The sequence below is a fragment of the Euprymna scolopes genome, chromosome 13 (assembly GCF_053919585.1).
Source record: "Euprymna scolopes isolate OS-2025 chromosome 13, ASM5391958v1, whole genome shotgun sequence".
In the NCBI taxonomy this organism is placed as follows: Eukaryota; Metazoa; Mollusca; class Cephalopoda; order Sepiida; family Sepiolidae; genus Euprymna; species Euprymna scolopes.
Window position 1 is genome coordinate 137,099,286 of NC_136494.1, and position 15,330 is coordinate 137,114,615.

At 38.3% G+C, this 15,330-nt stretch overlaps 1 protein-coding gene across 3 annotated transcripts in view; it reads left to right on the forward strand.

Annotated features, from left to right (window-relative positions):
• Positions 1-15,330, forward strand: part of LOC145292206 (integrin alpha-8-like) — a 506,022-nt gene that overhangs the window by 268,749 nt on the left and 221,943 nt on the right. For all 3 annotated transcript variants that reach the window (XM_080138520.1, XM_080138521.1, XM_080138522.1), the window contains exon 4: positions 15,118-15,238. In XM_080138520.1, the coding sequence (XP_079994646.1) occupies positions 15,118-15,238 (121 nt within the window). The remainder of the gene's footprint in view (positions 1-15,117; positions 15,239-15,330) is intronic.

Genomic DNA, 15,330 nt, shown 5'->3' on the forward strand with positions numbered 1-15,330 from the left:
CAACGAAACTGTAACCCTCTATCCGTTCCAATCTTCTTCTGAATCTGATCATCGAAAATGGCACGTAGCAAAAATTATTTCCACGCGAATAAAACTATTATATCTGCTTAGTAAATAGTTTAATTTATTTAATTCTTCTGTTCTTATATTCCTGTCCCCAAGTCTTTTATTTTTCTATTCTTTCTTTGTTTTTACAAAGGATCACCACTTATCAAGGCCTAGAGGCCACTCGAGGATAAGGGTTAAATAGTGTACATTGGTCAAAAGGACAATATCATAATAATCGTTAGAAGTGTAAATTAAGGGAAACGGCTCACCAAGAACTTGTTTACATTCGACTTGAAGATGGCCATGTTGTAGTCAACTGGAAAGCAGGTAAACGAAAGAGAGTTCTACAAGTGTGTAGTTCAAAGAAAACTTTTTGTCCTCTGAGCAAACTTGTAACTTTTCTTTTTCATTGCTATGCCTTTATTTTTGTTGATTGCCTTTTTCACTTAATTTATTGTTTATTTTCTTATTTTGTTTATTATTATTTTTTATTTTTCCTTCTTTCTTCATTAATTTTTACGTTTTACCTTCTTTTCTTCTACTTTTCCTTTTACCTCTTTATTTTTTGTAATCTTTTATCTACTTTTTGATTTCTAATTTTCCTTTAATCTTTCTAAAAGCTCTTCTTTTTCTTTATTTATTTTCCTAATTTTCTAAATGATATCCTACTTTAGTTCTTTGTTTTGTTTCTTTATTTCTTCTTGGAAGACCTAAAAAATTTCATTCTTTTTATTCTATTCTTTCTACATTTTTTCCTCCATCTTCTTTTTGCCAAACATTCCATCGCTTTCCTTGCATTTTCTTCTCCGCATTTTTATTCATCAATTTCTTTTTATATTTTTTTTCTTTTCTCCTTTGTTTATTTCCTTTCTTTCTTTTATTATATTCTGTTCTCGATGTTTTTTCTCAATTATTTGTTTTTTTAAATTTCTTTCTTCATTTTCTTTCTTGTTAGGAATATTTTCATTTATGTTCGCATTAATTTATTATTTCCTTTTCGAGCGCTGTCGTAAATATCTTTGCTAGCTTCTATTGGCAATAATGCACTCCTCTATCTTATTAGAGTTGATATAAACACTAATAATTCACTCACTTTGAGGTCAGACACATATAGCCGAATAGGCAAAAACACCAACTAGCAAAAAACAAAAAAACAAAAACAGTCGTGTTTCGATTCCAGCTTGAAGCGCTTGCCTGTTTCATCATACTGAGAGACTTCGTACTATTGGTTGGCCATTTATCCAAGTCGAAGGCCACTCGAGGATAAACGTTAATGAGATAGAATGAGTACTTGTGAAGGTCTTTGACGAACATCTGTTGTCATTCGATTTGAAGATTACCATGCTGAAACCGGTAGAGAATTATTCCCGTGGTGACGTTTTCCACAGACAGGAAGCTTTGCAAAGATGTTTTGTTCGTAGAAATTTCGTCTGCTTCTCGGCATACAGAAGTAAAAAAGAAGCTTCTTGGGGGACATTGTGATAGTAAAGTTCTTGTTGTGAATGTCTTACAAGGGAAAACTAGAGATTAGAAGTAAGTCGGGAGAGACTAACGACGTCTATTTTATGAGAAAAAGAAGAGATGATCCGCTATTAGATTTCAAAAAAGATTTTGACCTCAGTTTTGGCAATGAAGAAGCCCCTGGGCGGCACCTCTTCTGGTATGACAACAGTATTGTCAGACAACGAAATAGTCTGTCTAGCCTAGTTAATCAGATGAGATGGACGTTAACTCTTACCAAATGTAACACAGCGCGGGTGTAAGTGCATATGAAATCACGTCACCAGTAAAAAAAGAAAAGACCAGTAAAAAAAGAAAAGACTAGTAAAAAAAGAGAAAGAGAACAATCAGGTGAGAGCACAGAACAAGATAACGTTCGAGATGTCGTGGAAGGCGTGAAGAAAGTTCTAATTCACGTGGGTGACGTCACGGCTGTAACAATGAAAAAATGCTGTTGTTACAAAAAAAACGCGAGTTGGAGTCATTTCCTATTCTTTGTCTTAGTCTCCTTTGCGACTGAAACTGCACACAACGTGTGTTGGTTCCCGGACAACGTTTCCTAAATACGATTCAGGATCACGTGTGTATGGTGCTGCAAAAAGATTCCATAATTTACTTAGTTAAAAGCGGGCCACCAAGTGTGGATGAAACACGCGAGATAATTAGACCTGTCTCTCGGCAATCATATTTTCACCAAGCAAAACCTCACGTCTTTGCGGCCACACTCATAAACATATCTTCCACGCTTGCGTAAAATATGTCGATGTTTCAGCATTTAAGTGAAAACATGAACTACGTCTTGACTAGCAAATAATGAGATTGAAACACAGACGCTTAGTTTATGTCTAACACATGTTCTTCTTTTTATTAAATGGATTTCACTTTAGATAAGTATATGTGCGTATCTATATATGTGTGTGCGTGCGCATATGTGTGTTGATGTACGTAAAGAGGATACAAATTAAAGAGGGCGACAAAATAAATGGTCCCTTCAAATTGTAAATGTCTACAATTGCTTACTTGTCTATCTGCGCCCATTTCACGCGTACGCACCTGCATACAATTTACGGGAGCTTCTTCGTTGTTTTTCAGTTTCTCGATCTCCCAAGAGATGTGGATGTCTTTCCACTAACCGAGGGCAGCGGCGCATAATTGATACGTAAAACACAATATGTCTTCTTTTTTCTTGTCAAAGCCTAATATTTTCAAATAAAGATAAACAATAAGAAAAATACGCAAAGTACACAAACTTATCGGTCTTATAAGGCGAACCGGTGTTTAACCATATTTTTTTCGTAACGTTCAGTGGGAGGAGTTTTCTGTACAAACTCTGTTCCAGGACGATTGGCTGTCGGCAGTTTTATATATGCATCTTGGGTGAATCAACGGAACATATTATTTACCTTTGCCGTGCTAGAAAGCTGCTTACACTTGAGAGTACGCTATATTTCGACATGATCACCATTCACCCATGCATGGAGTATTGTAAACACCTATGGGCTGGTGCATCCGCCACTAGTCTTTCGCTTTTAGATAGGGTCCTAAAAATGTCTCCAATCTAATAGATCTATCACTATCCACCAAACTCCAACCTATGTCGCATCGCCGAAATGTTGCGTCTCTGTACCTATTTTACAAGTACTTTATGGAATATGTTCTGATAAAACTTAAGATACTTATGCCATCTCGACATAAATACTTCTGATTAATCCGACAAACACAATTTCCACCCCTACACTGTAGAAATCCCTAAATAACGGAAAGCATTCTACTCTAACAGTTGTTTCTTTCAAACGGCTACACCTTGGATTTACATCTTGGGTTCCAGCTTCCCTGACTGTACTGACTTGCAGACGTTCATAACCAGATGTATAGCTGCTCAACTCCCTACATAGTTTACCTCTAGTTTTGAGATTTTTGTGCCTTGTTTGGGATGAATTAATAGTAAACAATTCTGTACTAACTCTGTTCCAGGACGATAGGCTGTCGCCAATTATGGTATTTCAAAATAGCAAACCAGAATTTATTATTTGAATTCTTTGGACAGCTGTTTTTATCTTACTTTTACAACGTTTCGGCTGATGTGACTTCTGGCCTTCTTAAGATGTATCTTTGTCGCACTCAGGAACCTCTCTGTCGAACTCGGGGATCTGCACAGAATTTCGAACGAAACCCTTTATCTAATCTGTGGGGTAGCATGCTCTCGTATTGTCAGTCACGATCATGTAGATGTTGTAAGAAAATCGCAATTGAATTGTAAGTTTAACCCGCACTGAGAATTACCATTCAACATTCAGAAAAGTGTAAATGACAACCAAATTTTACCCAGTACTTTATTCGTTCCGTCACTGGTCCTTGCTAACGGAATGAGAGCATGCTACCCTTGTAGATTAAATAAAATGTTCCGTTCGGAATTCCGTGCAAAGTTCAATAAACATTATGAAAATAACATTGAAAATGAGAACAGTAGTCCAAATAATTCAAATAATACGAATTATCAATCATCATCTCAAAAAGTCAGGACGAGAATTTATTAACACGAGACAGCGTTACTTTTATTTGATCACCAAACGTGAACTTATGTTTCGAAATACTTTGACTATATCACGATATTACTGCTACTACTGCTACCGCTGCAATTTCTACTACTGTTGCAGTTATTGCTAGAATATAAATCTCTGTTTGAATTCCGAAAACTCAAATGCTCGGTTTTACGGAAAGGGCGGCGTTTACCCAACTCTTGTAACGTGGTGTCAATCCGCCGTCGTTTCTCTCATCACCTGGGCTGTCCCCCATTGGCACACTGTATGATACCTGAATGCTCCCATGCATACAGGTTAAAACGATGAAAGTGTCAGAAAAAAAAACAACAAAATAACAATACTAAATTTTTTAAAAAACATTTTATTGAAAAAAAAATCAATTCAGCTAACTTGATTATGTATGCTGACATCTATTCAATGTAGCCGCTTTCAGCTCCAATTACCGCCTCAATACATGCCCGGAACTAGGAGCATGCCTTTTATAGGAGTACCGGTGGGAGCACGCCAAATACTCGGCGGATGGCAGTGATTAGACTGGCTTTGGTGCTGTGGGAGGTCATGTTGGTGATGTTCTCGATCTACGACCAAACGAAGTAGTTCAGTGGGTTCAGGCCGGGGGATGGAGGTAGAGGGGCCTGTGAGAGAAAGGTACAAAGTCGTAGCACTTCTTCTGAAGCCAATCCTGGGTTTCTTTGTACATGTAGGTCGGCGCCATGTCCCACTGCCAGACCCAGGGTCTTCTAACGGCCATGCGATTGCACTAACGGATCTCTAAACTCTTCAAAATATCCAGGTATACTTTGGTGTTGACTTTCAAGCTTACTTCGAAGATGTGAGTTGGCATGATGTGGCCCTACTTGAAACGGTACCAAAGACCATAACTATGTGTCATCCGATGCATTGTGATGTACCATCAAGCGTTGAACCGCCAAGATTAGCATTTCAAGGGGTAATGGTACGCTTATCATAACTTGTATCGGTAGAGAGCATGAGTTGTATAGCGGCGCATCTCCAAATTCCCTCGTTGAACATTGTGACATTTTCAGACATCATAGAAGGCTTCTATCGTTCTTGGGATTTGTACACAACTGACTAACTAGTATATGGCCTGCAACAACAACAACAACAACAACAACAACAACAACAACAACAACAACAACAACAACAAAAAACGGGTTTCATCAAACGGAAATGGAATCATGCTATCACTACTAGGTGACAATTTTATCGTTCCATCCTGTATTTAGACATCTAACTACTACGAAGGTCATCCTGGTTTAATATTAATGGTTCCAATAAGAAAAGGTTCAATCTGATGTACAATAATGTTCGACCACATGTTTTACGTTAGTGGAATGCTAATTAGTTACGAAATTCTGCATCAAACATGGAATTTAGCCAACTTCTCGCCCACTGACTACCAAAAAATTATGTATTCATTCATTTTATATACAGAATAATGCGAGTTGTCCTTTATTTCAGTGACTGATATACTACCTAAAGACAAGCTTCATATAGAGTTCTGCTTCCATTTTTATAGCTTATAGCTCCAAAATAACATCCAAAAGCACACACACACACACACACACACACACACACACATATATATATATATATATATATATATATATATATAGAGAGAGAGAGAGAGAGAGAGAGGGATTAGCTATTGATCTCGTTACTTTATATTAGGTTTAATATAATAATAAATACGTAACCTGCATGGATTAAAATATCATATATAAGCGTATCTTACGACCGGGCAACGTCGTGCCGCCTGCTAGTATATATATATATACATATATATATATATATATATATATATATATATATATATATATATATATCAGCCAATAAAGCACTTACTAAGGCCGGCATCAGATGGCGAGGACAGAGACTTCTAAAAAGAATAGGCGTGTGCGAAATGACTTTGGAAAAATAATGAAATGCGTTGTTTTGGAAGAACCACGAATAAATGCATTTCATTTGCACTTTAAAATAAATATCGAGTCAGATTTTTTTTTCTGTTATATTTATTTGTTTCTTTGCAACGATAAAAAACAACATGTGGATCCGAGAGGTTTGAAATGTAACAACACAGTTAAAAAAGAAGGGCCACGCTACAATAAGACGGGCATTTATACTAATCTTACATTGAATGATGGTACATTTCTTTTTTGTTCAATTTTGAATAGAGATTAACTTACTTTAAAAACGGCGGTAGTTTCATGTAAGATATACACGTTCACTGTGTGTCCTTCTTATCAAAAGATTGGGCCAATATCGCTCCATTTTTCCATGTATCTTTTATTTTTCCCTTTCTTTGAGTTCTTTTTTCTTTTTCATTTTCAACTTTTGCTTTTTATTTTTGCTTTTAGATTCCTTTCTCTCGCTTTTGGCCTCGTTTTTCTTTACCTTGTATTCTCTCCTCTTTCCTTTTCCCAATTTTCACTCCCCCTCTCTCTATCTCTCTCAATCTCTATTCCTACTCTCTCTTTCCCTCTCTCTTTCTGTCTATCAATTTCCCAGTCAGTGCTCCTTGTCCTCTTTATTTCATTCTCTCTCTCATTTCACTCTCATACCCTACCTCACACTCTCTATCTTCCAACATTAAATCCTATCTTTTGATGAAAGCATTAGACCTAGATCCTTGATTCCACATCTGGAGACGATCAAGACGTTCACAAGATTGTCTGAAGGCCACCATCTCTGATAACAATCCGGAGAGACTATGTTTTCTTCTCAACCGGACTGATTTATGACATTCATCGCAAAACCGTATTTCAAGTTGAAATAGTTTCGCAAACGATGTAAAAACTTGCAAATATTTGCGGCACTTATACCACGTGATCGAAGTAGTTAAAGCCGTGGAACTTATCGACTGTGATAGATCGTATCAGACTAGTTGGGGCTCTATAAGCTTGTGCACGCTTCAACTCGATGTTTACCAGGTCTTTCTGCCTGCTATATTTCCCAACCTTATAATCGAATCGAATTCCCTATCCAACTCTCCGGAATATCATACAACTCTGCATTAAGAATTGAGGCACAAATTTGCATGCTTTAAAATAGGGATTCAACTCTTAGTCCACTCTGACATGGAGGAGTGATAGTATCTGTCTGAAGTTCATCAATGCGTTAAATCTAAACTATACTTTACTTATATGTTTCAATATATACGCCTACAAATCATAAGTTAGTCTAATGGTTAAAATATTTGAATTTGATTATCTCCTGGGAGACCCGGGTTCAATCCCCGGTCGAGTGACACCAAATACCTAAAAATTATACTTAATACTCCCTTGTTAACACCCGACATGATAAGGTGAGCATCAAGAATGAATAATTCAGTGAAAGCAATGACATTTTCTCTTATGCTTGTATTGTAGCTAATGAAAATGGAGCCTTCGGGTTGCCGTCAACTATGGTATACAACTTTACCTGTACTTTTACTTATGCTTACTAAATTAATTACTTGTACAGTTTCAGAGTGGTGAAACAACGGTTGATATGCAAAAAAAAAAAAAAAAAAAAGCTTACACTCAAACGGCCAACAGTCTACCTACTGAGTTTTTAAAGTTCTCATAATTCTCAATATTCTATATATCTATAAGGCCATGGAGTATTATTTAACCAGGTTTGAACTAATGCACCAACAAATCTCGTTTGGATTGTGTTAAAAAGTCACTAATTCTTATGGGTCTCGCTCTGCATAACAAGCTCCAGACCCTGTACTATCGCCACAATGTTTCAACGCTATTGTATATACTCTGACGAAATTACTACATTTTTCCTCCTAAACGTAGATACACCCGAAAAAAAAAAACTATCCCTCACTGCTTTCATTTTAGAAATTCTCAGTTTCTGGAAAATAGATTATTTTCTCGGACGGCTTGCTTTTGGAATTATCCCTGCCCCCTGTTTTTCCAACTGTATTAACATGCAAAAATTTAATTCGATTTTGAGTTCAGCTTTGTTTGGTGATTCATCATGTAGCCTTAGCATTTAAAATATAAATGGCGAAAATTAATATTTGAAATAATCCACATATTTGTATAATAAAAGAAATATTTTCTGTGATTTATTTTCATTTAAAGTTCGCCGCCTCTAAAATACACCGTATATTTATTTCTTTTCATGTTATAATTTCTTATGTCAAATGTCCAATTAATATTAACTGTGCACTCAACTAAACGTACACGGCTTGCCGATTTCAGAGTCCGTTTCGGTATTTATTCGGCGATCTATATTTAATCATGTCGCTATTCGACCAGATGAGAATAGGGAATCGTTAATGTGATCTCAGCTTGAAAGTCAAAACAATATCCAGCTGTCATATCGTAATTAGAAGCAACGGAATCTCGAAATGCACGTAATTAATTTCTACGAGAACCTCTTGGTACGCATGCGCCGAGTCCACCTGTATTTTTGTGTTTTGAAATATGCTTTTTTTTAATTTTTTTTTATTACATTTTCACCCCAAACAAGGCACATTGCCACTTTGGTGTAGGGGGCTACTATCAGGGGAAACATCTACTGGGGTACTATGTAGGGATTTGGGCAGCAAGATGTTGGTTCACATTGCACTTGAACTTATGCAAGTCAGTACAGTTGGGGAAGCAGTGACCTGGAATGGAATTCCAAAGTCTAGCAGTTCTGGGGAAGAAATTACTGGAGTAGAAATATCTTTTACATCTAGGGATCTCTAATGTGTAGGGGTGGGATTTTGCAGCTTGACGGGTTTGTCGAGGGTGTTTACGTCGTGGGGGCACAAGTGATTGCAGTTCATCAGAGCATTCACCATTATAATACTTGTAGAACAGGCAGAGGGATGCAACGTTTCGACGATGGGACAGAGGCTGAAGCTTAGATGCCAGTTCAGGGCCTATCAGATTTGCGACTCTCTTTTGAACCCTGTCAAGGAGCGAGAGACTAGTAGCCGATGCACCAGCCCAAATATGACAGCAATATTCCATACATGGGCGAATAGTGGCCTTGTAGAGGTACAGGATACTTTCGGGTGTTAGAAGTTTTCTAGCACGGTAGAGAGAGCCCACCTTCCTCGCAGCGGCCCTGGCAATGCTCTCGATGTAATTGTTCCAGCTCATGTTTCCTGTGAACGTTAGACCAAGGAGCTTGAGAGACATACTCTCAGATAAAGAGTCGTTGGCCATTGCTATAGGTGGTAGAGAAGGTTTCTTGTAATTATTGAATGAAACCAGTTTTGTCTTGGCGGCATTGAACGTGACCATCCATTTTTGTCCCCATTCCACTACTGATTGGACGTCATCCTCTAGTGTTTCTGCCATTACTTTAGATATATGTTCATTTGTTTTTCTGTCGTGCCTGCTATAGAGTGTGGTGTCATCAGCATATATACCCATCTCAGAGTCAATTTTGTCAGGGAGGTCATTTATGAATATCAGGAACAGCAGAGGTCCAAGGATAGATCCCTGGGGCACTCCCACATTTATATCATATTGTTTGGATGTACGACCGTCGAGGACAACCTGGATTTTTCTCTTATCTAAGAAGGATTTAATTATGTTAAGTATTCTACCAGTGATACCGTATGATCTAATCTTCCTGAGAAGACCCTCATGCCATACCCTGTCAAAAGCCTTGGATATATCTAGAGCTACCGCTCTGCCCTCTCCCGATTTGTCCAGTGAATGGTATATGCGTTCAGAGATTACATTGAGGATGTCTGCTGTGGAACGGGCTTGTCTAAATCCATATTGTTGGTCGGTCAGAAGTTTAGAATCTCTAAGGTGCTGGACTAGAGCATGGTTAATTAAGGTCTCAAATATTTTGGCAAAAAGTGGGAGGAGGCTAATAGGGCGATAATTTAATGGGTCAGTTCTTTCGCCAGAATTCTTGAATACTGGTACCACCGAAGCAGTTTTCCAACAGCCCGGAAAGCAAGATTCATTAAGGCATTTGTTGTAGAGTTTGTGAGAGAACTGGAGCTACTTCGGCTGAGCACTTTTTTAATAGCACAGCTGGGATGAGGTCGGGTCCACATGCTTTTGAAGTGTCAAGGTTTTTTATGATAGCATGCACCTGAGCAGGGGTGATTATTAGATCGTCAAGCGTGGCGTCTGTCCGCATAGGAAATTCAGGTAGGGGGTGGTTTAGAGGGTCCAGTGTGGAGTTTGAGGCAAACCGACTGGCAAGCATGTTAGCCTTCTCGGTTGCTGAGCAAAGAACCTCATGATTGTTGGTTAGTGGAGGAATTGTTGATTGCCCATTATTTACTACACTGTTGTAGATTTTCCAGAAGTCACGAGTTCCTAGTTTTTGTGCTTCGATGCGTTTTTTAGTGGTTTCCGTAAATTCCCTCTTAGCTGTCGCTATTTCTTTCTTAACGTTACTTCTAGCTTCTATGTACTTCTGTCTGTTTGAACTGGACTTATGTCGGTTAAACCTGCGGAATGCATGCTGCCTTTGGGCAATGTTAGTTGCGCAAGTCGAAGTAAACCATTGGGGAGAGTGGGGTTTGCTATAGAATTTTCGCATGGGAACATGCGCTTCGATTGCAGTTTTGAACCATTCAGTGGTCTCGGTTGCACACTGTTCAGCAGGAAGAGAAACAATATTTCCCCATGGGGCGTCTCTGATAAGATCTCTGATTGCTTCCCAGTCAGCCTTTTTATAATATCTCGTTGTTTTTAGCACTGGCTCTTCAGTTTTGGGTCTAGAGTTTAGGGCGATTTCAACCATTATCACCGCGTGATCAGCGTTCCCAAGTGGGCTGTCGGCTTTCGTTACACAGCCATCAGGAACTGTGGTCAAAAACAGATCTAATAGTGATGCGTGTTGTTCTTCCTGATCAGGGAAGCGGGGTGGAAAAGTAACAATTTGCGATAGGGAGTGAGATACAGAGAAGCTATGAGTTGCGCTGCCTGCTGCATCTGTGTAAGTAGAGAATCCAAGCCAGTTTTTATGATGAACATTAAAGTCACCAAATACATGTACTTGGGCGCTAGTGTCGAAGGAGAGTGCTGTGTCTATGCTGTCAGATACTTTGTTTATTATGGTGCAGTCTTGGGTCGAGGGAGAGCGGTAGAGAAAGTAAAAGTAGCTAATGTTGTTTTGCATGATTAGTCTAAAGCACATAAAGGCTTGATCATCCGTTTCTAGGTTTGTTTCTCTAGTCAAGGGAAGGGTGTTACGAATGTAAACTCCAAGTCCGTGCATATGTCTGTCAGAGTCCTTGCGGCAGAGTGGGAGATATCCAGGCATGTTAAAGTAGTTAGAGGGGATGGAGGAGTGTAGGTTAGTCTCACTTAGTGCTAAGATATCCGGGGTATTTGTTAGGAGAAATGCTTCAACATCAGCTAAATTAGTTCTAAGCCCACGGATATTTGTGAATGCAAGCCTCAAGGGAGGAGGCAAGTTGGATTTGTTTGACCCTAAGCCTGGTTTAAGCTTATTTTTAGATTGTACTGTCATCATTTTTAACGAGTTTCAGTTAGGTTAGGGGAAGCCGAGCAGGAGGTTATGCAGAATATCACATGCATCACAAGTAGACCATCAGCTGACCCTCCATCAACTAGGACTGTGGCCTCAGGAAAGCCCACCGGGGATGAGTGCAGGGTCCCTTGTCCATGCGCGCCATGGCACTGCAAACATCCCGATATTATACAACTGTTGATGGAGCAGCCGCTCTAAGCGCTACCAAAGAGTTAGGGCACCTGTACTACCAGTCGGAAACAGCAGCCAGTAACTGTCAATCCGGTACCCTCAACCCATCAGAGGAAGGTCAACCCAATCTAATTGCTCAGGCATATATGGTACTCAAGCATTCTCAAGTGCCCAGCTTTAGGGGTGGGGTGTGTCGGGAGTGGGGGAAACGGCGTTCATTGCCCTAGACAACAAACAAGATCTACCAATGGGTGTTTCTATCGAATCACTGTGATAGTATCTCTGCGCCTGACTAATAGGCAAAGAAGGAGTATGGAAGACGGGCGATAGGCAGGACCTATCTACTCCTTAAGCAATTTAGGTTTGCAAACCGGTAATTTGTTTGAGTCACCAGCTCTAGGAAGGTTGTCATCCAAGACTGAAGAGGCCTCCCTCCTCTTTGGTTTAGTTTCAGAGTTTTCCTTCTCCTAGACGGATGATCTGGAAAGATCTCCTGGGTCCGTCACCACTAAGAGGGTTTGCTCCGCGCCTGGGTTCTAATCCAGGTATTTCTGCGACCCCGCGTGGTTAGTTAATGTTATTGGGTTAGTTTGTAGAGGTTATATATCTGCTAAATAGTTACACTCCTCAAAGTGAATTAGGGACATTGTTATTTCATTGTTACTGGATAAAGGGGTTGAGTAGAGCTCATGCAGTGTAAGCAACTATGATTGTAAGGAGGCTTGTTAGGAGATAATGTTGTTTGAGACTTTCTTATATATATACATTTTTTATTATTTTTCTTTATTTTATTTTTATTTTTTTTTATTCATGTGAGCTTGGGCCTAGTATAACTTTAAAGTGTGAGTAGGTGTTAAGAATTGAACTACGAGTTGTGTATTTCACGCAAGAATCGGCACGAGAAAATAACATCAGTGCACGCGTTCTAGCTTTATTAGGTAAAAACTCGATTTCATAATCTAGCTGAGGATGATTTCTTATCTTTCTTACGCCCGTTTCTCACAGAAAAAACGTGTCTAGTCCTTCTCTACTGGACTATTATTTTAATGGCAGATGCTCAATTAAGTTCTAATGTCTGGTTCATCCTTGTAAAATATTCACAGGAAGAACTCCTCTACTACCACCGGTCGGAAACTGGCTGACGACAGCAGATCGAATAAAAGAATAAAGAAAAAGCCAGCAAGATAACACGTGTATTTTATTAAGTTTTAACGTTTCTCAGTTGACCGTTTGTGGCCAGACGCCATGACATTACTAGACGAGACATAAACCAATCTGCTTGGTATTTTGCCACGCATTTTCATTGCAATATTGCCTTTAAATAGAGGCTGTGATTCTGTTTATTATATAAAAATGATATTAAATGATATTTTCTTATTATGAAAAAACTCTCAACAAACAGTAAATGCGTAGATTCATTAACAAATAAAATCAAGAATTGTTAGGAATATTAAAGAACGAAACCGGTTTTGTTTAGTTCCATCGTTTAATAACGACGTTAAATTACTTATATACAACTTACATCTATTATTAATGAAGATTTTAAAGATATTTTCCAGTTTGAAGCCGAAAATATACTATTGCTCCTATTAATTACACTATTGTACTGTCTTTTAAGGCTCAGTTCAGGAGGATATTGTAGTATCTATTTTCTTTACGTGATACTATCCTCTCAAACATTACTTTTTGATGATTGGTGAGTTATCTGTAAGGTTGTAGTGATACCATCCTCATAGACATTATCTTTTCTTTTTGCTGTAATGGGAACGCTGTGTAATATTTATTTTGTTGTCATGAGATATCTTTGCAGGCATTACGTCTGATTTTATGGATCGTTAAATATGTTATTTTTTTATGAGACCATCCACCCAGGCTTTATTCTCCCTCTTGTGAGGTAAACATATTAAACAAGGATGAACATGATCAGAAGTCCACTAGCAAACTCAACATTATATATATATATATATATATATATATATATAAGCAAAAATAGACGGTGGATCATATTTATGGTAGTTAAATAAATAGAATGGTAGTTTCCCAGATTGTAATCTCTGCAATGATTCCAAGAAATTTAATTTTCGATAAAAGTTATATAAAATCAAATACTATTATTATTAAATGTGTATATTTTCTTGATTGGTTTATATAACTACTGAAGTTAAAGAAGGAGAGGGTGGAATTGCAAGTGAAAGAGGTGGACGGTCAGCTGTCCGAGCTTTCCAAACTTACGTCAAAAGAAAGGCGGCCAGATCCTTAATCCAGGCGCCCCGTGAATTACGTCAAAGAAGTCAAAATAGGGGACGAAGTATCATTAGAGATCCCTAGATGTAAAAGATCTTTCTACTCCAGTAGTTTATTCCCTAGAACCGCTAGACTCTGGAATTCCATTCCAGGTTCCTGTTTCCCTAACTGTACTGACATGCAGAAGTTCAAGTGCAACGTGAACCGACATCTTGCTGCCCAAATCATGCTCTCAAAGTTGTCACTAGAAAAGAAACCTTGTCAAATCATCTATTGTTGTTACGTATTTATTTAAAAGTACTAGAGATCTTGTTTTGTGTTTACGTCTAATGTGGAGGTACACTTAAGTATTTCGGATAAAAAAAAAACGATTAGCGATCCGACTAGTTTTTTTTGAAATAACACAACAAAAGAGTCGCCAATCTGACAGACCCTGAACTGGTATCTAAGCTTCAGCCTCTGTCCCATCGACGAAACGTTGCAGCCCTCTGCTTGTTCTACAATTATTTTAATGGTGAATGCTCTGACGAACTGCAGACACTTGTGCCCCCACGACGTAGACACCCTCGACAAACCCGACAGGCAGCTAAATCCCACCCCCACACATTAGAGATCCCTAGATGTAAAATATCTTTCTACTCCAGTAGTTTATTCCCTAGAACCGCTAGACTCTGGAATTCCATTCCAGCTTCCTGTTTCCCTAACTGTACTGACATGCAGAAGTTCAGGTGCAACGTGAACCGACATCTTGCTGCCCAAATCCCTACATAGTGCCCCAGTAGTTGCTGACCCTGATAGTAGCCCCCTACACCAAAGTGGCAATGTGCATTGTTTGGGGTGAAAATGTAAAAAAACAAAAAACAAACTTAAACTGATTAATCAATATATAACAAAATATATTTATATTAAAAAACAAAAACAGAACAGCCGATGTAAATTATTTCACGTGATAAAATATGATTTAAGCCTTATTTTCTATGACGTTTTAAAACGGAGTCTATATTTTCGCCTTCAACATGTTTTTATAACTGGATTAAAAAATCAAGTCGTTTTCATAGGAAATTCATTCTTAAACTTATCAGCAATAATTATATTGGGTATTTTATTTTAATGTTTGTTTTTTTTATCTTTCCAGGCTTGTGCACCTCGATATCAAAATTTTTTCAATGGCCATCACCGGGAACCTGTCGGAAGGTGCCTGGTTAATAAACCTTCATCGGTGAAATATGACGTTCTCTCCCCTTGTCGAGAAAGAGGTAAGTTTATTTTGTTTTGTTTTTAATCTTGGTCATCACAAACAAGGCATAATGCCACTTAAACGTAAAAGAGCTACTATTATGTCTACATA